This window comes from Melanotaenia boesemani, chromosome 10 (genome assembly GCF_017639745.1).
Source record: "Melanotaenia boesemani isolate fMelBoe1 chromosome 10, fMelBoe1.pri, whole genome shotgun sequence".
NCBI lineage: Eukaryota > Metazoa > Chordata > Actinopteri > Atheriniformes > Melanotaeniidae > Melanotaenia > Melanotaenia boesemani.
The window spans coordinates 16,235,980-16,243,153 of NC_055691.1; the positions used below are offsets into that span (position 1 = coordinate 16,235,980).

The 7,174-nt window shown below is 38.9% G+C and overlaps 1 protein-coding gene across 1 annotated transcript; it reads left to right on the forward strand.

The window, feature by feature from the left end:
• Nucleotides 1–206: 206 nt before the first annotated feature.
• LOC121648012 (carboxypeptidase A2-like) lies at nt 207–5,941 on the forward strand. Its single transcript, XM_041997897.1, has 11 exons — nt 207–314; nt 1,198–1,279; nt 1,383–1,517; nt 1,604–1,702; nt 2,907–3,008; nt 3,240–3,341; nt 3,455–3,565; nt 3,707–3,797; nt 4,582–4,781; nt 5,512–5,596; nt 5,684–5,941. The coding sequence occupies exons 1-11, from the start codon at nt 250–252 to the stop codon at nt 5,869–5,871; spliced, it is 1,260 nt and encodes a 419-aa protein (XP_041853831.1). The 5' UTR covers nt 207–249; the 3' UTR covers nt 5,872–5,941.
• The last annotated feature ends 1,233 nt before the right edge of the window (nt 5,942–7,174 follow it).

Here is a 7,174-nt window from a genome sequence, read left to right on the forward strand (position 1 = left end):
AACAAGTACATTTTCTTCAGTAAAATATGCAGGGAAACTATCACTATCTGCAGCTGGGAAGTGGAACGACTGAACTAAGCTTAATCAGCATGTTCATAACTTAAAATAACCTCTTTCCAGGCCGAAAAGCTGTGTGATTCTCAGAGAAGTGAGCAAATTCTGCTGCACGGGAACAGGCCACCTGCCGAGTCATAATATAAAGAGACTAGAAGCGCTGATCACTGTGAAAGGTTCAGAAGTGAAGGTGAGATGAAAGGTCTTTGGATGCTGTTGGTGCTTGTGGCTGTAGCCAAAGCTGAGAGGGTCTTCAGTGGGTAAGTTGATCAGTGTTCTTGCTCTTTTACATTATTTAGTGGTGACTTTATTCTAGACTGATGTAGCAACAGGGTGTGGATTTTATTGACCCTTTCTACTGCAGGAGCTAATTATCTATATTTCTGCTTGAGTGGAAAATGTGCATGTGGGGAAAAACAACATCTGAGTCAGCATTTGGAACACCTACCCAGAAAAGGATATGGATCTGAGGTGTAAGGAGAGGTACTAGATGGACATTTTTACTTAATATATTTGACTCCAAATATTTTTTTTTCTTACCGTTACAGAACAACTTAACTTATATAGAAGAAATAAATTAATCTAAAGTTTGATCCCAGCAACACACTTCAGAAAAAAGCTGAGCTGGCTTTTGATAAAAAGGCCGGATGGTCTTTCTCATTGTTGACAAAAAAGCAGCTGAAACATGGGCTCATCTCAGTTGATGGCTTCATCTTTGTGCAGTACTGCTGTAGATTCTGGGTGGAGCTGCAGACTTGTTAAGTAAATATAGTTTTCCAAGGTGCTCCCAAGCCCACATGGCTGTATTTATCATAATTCCATGATGTTTCTTATGCACTGCAACATGGACCCTCCTAAATTCATTGCACTCACTTTGAGTAAAATACTCTGATAGTATTGGGCTTAAAATGGTGAGCTATGACTCTTCACCTCAAAAGATGGCATAGCCCTTATAATATGATTAAAATACTCAAGGAAACTTTGTGTGTGTGTGTGTGTATTTTTAATTTGTTTTTTTTACTGCTGGTGAAGAAAAAATTGAACCACCTAAAAATTACTACCAAAATACTATCCAACACATAATTAGGTCACAGAAAAAACTCAAACGATAAAGTTAAGAGACTAAAATGGATCTCTTTCCAGTGATCAGGTCATCAGGGTTGATGTACAGTCAGAGGAACAGATTCAGCTTCTTCAGGCTCTGGGGGCTGAAGATGAGCTGGAGGTACTATTGTTCCACTTGACTTTCCCATTTTCAGTACTTTTAAATCTTCGTGTGTCCATTTGTAGTCCATAGTGTGATTTCTCATTGCCTCTTTTGATTCCAGCTGGACTTCTGGCTTCACCCAGTCTCCACTGAACTTCCTGTAGACATCCGAGTGCCCCGTTCCAGTCTGAGCTCTGTGAAGGAGTACCTCCATGCTCACAGCGTCCCCTTCACTGTCATGATTGACAACCTCCAGGTTTGTAAACCTCTAAAGTCCTGAGTCAGGATTGGAGAATAAAGCAACACCAGATGTAAATTTTAGATCTCTTGTATCTTATTTAGGAGCTCCTTGATGAAGAGAAAGCTGAGATGGAGGAGAACCAGATGAAGGAGCGCAACACAAGGAGCTTCAACTTTGGAGCTTATCACCGTCTGGAAACAGTAAACTTTTTAAATGATCTCAACTTCAGAACTTTCTTCATAACTCAGATGAGCCTCATCGAACCCTGATTGGTTAGAAAAATACTGATGAATGATATTTAAGGTAGTGGATTGGCACATGCAAATATCCATCCATTCATCCAACTACCTGCTTATTCCAATAGAGGGTTGCAGGGAGGCTGTAGCCTATCCCGGCAGCTTAAAAGCGAGAGGCAGGGTACACCATAGAAAGGTCACCAGTCCATTGCACAGCATGTAAAAATACACAATATATTTGCTTGACCTAGTGTAATTATTTTAGATAGAGACTAATTTAAATGCTCACTCTTTCCACCCTGGATGGCCGGTGCCTGGCAGGGTTGGCGGCTGCCGATCTTGGCCCGCTGGGGCCTGTGCCTGGTGACCATCGGGGGCTCTGACTGGGGCCTTCTTCTGCCGCCCTCTGGGTGGGTCCGGGTGGTCTTCATGGTGGGGTGGCTGGGGTTCATGTTCTGGGATTGCTGCTGTTCGCCAAGGTCTCTGGGCCGCCTCATTCTACCTCTAGCCTCCGTAGAGGCGTGGTCGCATTTGCACGATAACACTTATTTCTGATCACTCCTCATTCCTCACACCGAGTTCTCCAGTGGGTTTATACATTACGAGCTACTTGTGTTTAGTTTTTCTTGTGTGTGTTTCTGCTTTGATTGTTGTTGTGATACTCCTGATGACTGCCTTGTTTTCTTGTAAAAGCTGTAGGAAACTCTCTATTGTGTTTCTGTACAGGTGTAGCAGTTGGTTGTTGTCTGGATTAAAGGGTTGTTGCCTTCTATCTGTTGTATCTTTGTCTCCACTTTCTTTTTTCTACTCTTCTTTTTACTTCTTTTAACTATTCTTTTTTTTTCTTCCCCCTCCGATCAGGTCCAGCAAGATTACATAAATTCCATAATTCATAATAAATAGATAAGATTTTTTTTCTTTTTAATCTGATTATCAACAGGAGCCTTTTACCCATACAGCTTCCTTTGACAAAGCCAATTTGTTTGACTCAACACAGCAGTCAGACCATCCTGCCATCATGCTGAACAGGACAAGTTTAAAAAAATGTTGTCTGGATGGCTCTCTTTTTCACAAAGGCAAACATATTAAATTTTTATTTCATGTGAACTTCTGAATATTTTTGCTGTTCAGTTATCTGTGTTGTACACCATGATCTTTCTCCATACAGATCTACAGCTGGATGGATACCCTGGTGGCTCAGTACCCAGACCTCATCAGCAAGCAGGACATTGGCAGGTCCTATGAAAACAGGCCCATGTACGTGCTCAAGGTAAGACAGTCCTGATCAGTTTCATACAAGAACACACCAGCCTTGCATATGTTTTAATATCCATGAGAGTGTTCTGGCATTGTAAGGTATGTTTTAGCACAGGACTGATAAGCAGTACCTCTTCTTTTCATAACTTGAAACCTGCTAGAGAAGACAAACCAATCATTCTTAGCTGTATGAAATATCTGCGTTCAGATCTATTGAGTTTGATTGTGTCAACTTTGTGTTTAGTTCAGCACTGGTGGCAACAAGCGCCCCGCTATCTGGATAGACACTGGTATTCACTCCAGAGAGTGGGTGTCTCAGGCTACAGGAGTGTGGACGGCCAACAAGGTACAGAATATCAAGCAGGCTGAGTAATTTGTCTCTTGCATAAAACTTTAAATAATATGTACAGACTTCTTTTTAGGAGTTCCGTAAAACCATGTCTTGTGTTTTTTGCTCAGATTGCCACTGATTATGGCAGTGACGCCTCCCTGACTTCTCTTTTGAACACTATGGACATCTACTTGCTGATCGCGGCCAATCCTGATGGTTATGTTTTCACCCACACCAATGTATGTGACCATTGCTTTATTCCAGTTTGAGTTCTTCCATTGTTTTCCAGAAATTAATAGAATGTGGGTTTGATTTTAAAGCATAAAAATTTTGAAGCATCATTAAAGTGGAAAAAAAAAATTTTACTGACTGATTGACAGAATCGTATGTGGCGGAAGACCCGTTCCAAGAACCCAGGCTCCACATGCATTGGAGTCGATCCCAACAGGAACTGGGATGCAGGCTTTGGTGGTCAGTATTGTACAAACATTAAATTATTTTTGTATTTAAATGAGACAGATGGTCATTTTCCTGTAAAAGATTAATATAATCTGGGATATCAGTTAGTGTTATTACTATTGAGTGCAACAAAAACATGAAGTTTTTGGTTGTTTCCATGACACCAGTGAGCATGACCACTCCTGAGTCCAATAAAGTCTTCCTTTAGATCTTTGTAGTCTGATCAGGGTTTAGATTTCTGTCTTTTTTCTGATTCTTTTTGGGTTATCCCACACCTCAACATCGATTTCCTCACTCCTGATAACTTTCATTACATCACCCTCTGAGAAAACAGGCATTTGAAAACAATTTGCCAGATTATTGCTTCTCCTGCTTTGTGGGCGTCTGTTCTTTTTGTTTGGTGGTTTTCATTTTATAGTCAGAACACCAGGAAGCTTCTTACTCCTTTTAGGATTTCCGTTTATCTTCTACTTACATAACTGTTCAACAGTAGCAAATTTCAAACAGGGCTGTGAGGAAATTATAAAATATTATTGTGATAAATGGATTAATAAAACTGTTTTTGTTTTTTTCTTTTATTGCTCTTAGTGGTCATTTTATTATGTGCAAGAATTGAACTGTTCCACAATAATTTCCTTCAGGAATTCTTCTTAAACTTTTGGTGTAAGAATATTATTAAGTATGGAAAACTTCACATAGGCATCATTGCATTACGTACTGTATGTCAAGTATGGATGACATTATCCTCTTGAATTGCACCACATATGAATCTAACATAATAATCTCTTCTGTTCAGGCCCTGGTGCCAGTCAAAACCCCTGCAGTGATTCTTATCATGGCCTCTCTGCTCACTCTGAGATTGAAGTGAAGAACGTGGTGGACCTGATCAAGAGCCATGGCAACTTCAAATCCTTCATCTCCGTCCATGCCTACTCCCAACTGCTTATGTACCCCTATGGATACACCTGCGGGGACGTGCCTGATCAACCTGAACTGGTATGGAAGGAGAAAAATGGAGTTAATGTGGAGAACATGACAAATGAAATCTTAAGACATCTTTCTTCTCTAAACAAAGATTCTTCCTGTGAAACTATGTTTATAGAGAAGTTATCACACATCAGAGATGCTGTGAAGTTTACTTTGTACAGAAATGTATCCTCAGGGAGACAAAAAGCTTTTGGTTTGATGAGCCAATCTGAGGTCTCATATCCTGCTTTTTAACTCCATTATTCACTGACAGCAATAGCTTGGGATTGCAATTTCTAACCTAATTAAAGTTTAATAACTAAAATTTTGAATAATTTCCCTAAAGGTCGATGAATTATGAACTCTTCTCTACTCAGATCAGTTCTTTCCCTTAACTCAGCCAGCTTTGCTCTTTATGCTTAAGCAGTACAAATGAACTCTGGGAATTTCCCTAATGGGCCCATAGTCCTGCAGTCATTCATGCACAACTAAACCCCCTTCCTGATAAAAACTAATAGCTTTGTGCTTTATTAATAAAACTGTTGTGCTGTAATTGCAAATGTTATGTCATACAACTCTCCTGTACAGAGGCTTTTTGATTTGACCTGGATGCTTTCATTTTTTTTTTTTTTTTTTCTGTTTTTCTTTTTTGAAAAGGGGCTTTCCTTGACTGGCCTTTCATTTGTAATACTTGCACAACATGCACCAGTATTATCTTTACATTTTTCCTAATTGCAATGTACTTTTTGCCTTCCTGCAGGACTCGGTTGGCAGAGCTGCAGTACAGAAACTCACTTCCCTCTATGGCACCAGATACAAGGTTGGAAGCATCTGCAAGATCATCTGTAAGTAACCGTGTCCACCTACTTGTTCATGCCACCACATCCTAACACGAATCCTAAAAATGACTTTATGCCTTCCTTTCCATTCAGATCAAGCCAGTGGTGGAAGCATTGACTGGTCTTACAATATGGGCATCAAATACTCCTTTGCTTTTGAGCTAAGGGACACCGGTTTATATGGTTTCATCCTGCCAGCCAATCAGATCATTCCCACTGCCACAGAGACTTGGCTGGCCCTGAAACACATCATGGAGTACGTCCGTGATCATCCCTATTAATGGCTCTATAATCATACATGGAGAATATGTCATCATCATGCCAATGATGCCAATAAACCTATGATGATAATGTTTGTGCTTCATTACTGCTTTTTGTCCTGCTATGTGAAATAGTTCTATGTAAGACATGCCTGTGAGGGTGTATTACAGACTGGTCAACAGCAACACATTTAATAGGTTTAGAAAATACCAAATTACGAACATACAAACTAAGATTATTTTGTTTATTATTGATAACATCACCTACTTTCCTGCAGTAAATGATGGTATATATCTAGTTCCTTTAGTCTTAGTTTTGGATTAGGTACAGTTATTATTATTATTATTAGAGTACTTGCATGTCATGCAAGCATTAACTATATATTTCATAATCTCATTACAGCCTTCATGTTTTTTCTTGTATAAAACACACACACAATTACATCTAAACATCTGTGTTATGCTTCTCAATTATTTGTGTTTCTTCTTGTATATATTTTCAATTGTTAGCCTGACCATATCTCTCTTATATCACTCTCAATTTATGTCCAATGATCATCTTATTAAGTACACCTTGCTAGTACTGGGTTGGACTCATCAGACCAGCCAATATTTTTCCATCTTCTCTTGTTTATTGCAATGGTTTCCACCTTATTTTTCCTTGAGGACCCCATTCCTGCAACTACCAAAAAACCACCAACCCTGATAGTCCCACCCACTCTAAAAACCATGCTTGGCTTTATGCTTTCATTAGCTAGCTTCTTGCCACAAACAATGGATTATGGAGTCTATTCTGTCTTTTGATAAAAACCAAAGTTAATTTTCAACATATAGCCTTATCCTTTTTGTTTTGTTATTGTGGATTTTTCTTTTCATTTTGTGCTTCATTAATGAAATGGTTTTTTTTAAGGATATATGTTTTAAAATATCATTATGTAGCAGATTTTGTTCACTTTCATCAATTCATTTTGGGATCCAGTTTCAAAAGTTATTGTTTTCAGGCTCCCATGACCCCGATTCCATGTGAACCAAATTTCCAACCAAATTAAGTGGATTCACCTCAACTTGCCTCTGTGTGGACATTGCTGTAATTTTAACAATCACATAGGCTTGGTAGTTAAATCTTTAAAGAATATTTTTAATTATATTGAAGATATATTCAAATATCTGACATGAGCAAAATTATATCGATTATTGTGGTTTTCTGCTGCTGTAGCCCATCTGCTACCTGTTAGTGTGAATATTAGTTTGGTTTTGGTTAACTTGTTACTTCCAACTCAATCTAATAAGATTAAAATATGCCACTGGGTAAACAAACAATCAA

Coding starts and splice junctions, on each gene's coding strand:
- LOC121648012 (XM_041997897.1), top strand. CDS start 250: ATGAAAGGTCTTTGGATGCTGTTGGTGCTTGTGGCTGTAGCCAAAGCT. Junction 4,782..5,511: donor TGCCTGATCAACCTGAACTG/GTATGGAAGGAG, acceptor GCCTTCCTGCAG/GACTCGGTTGGCAGAGCTGC. Junction 5,597..5,683: donor AAGCATCTGCAAGATCATCT/GTAAGTAACCGT, acceptor CTTTCCATTCAG/ATCAAGCCAGTGGTGGAAGC.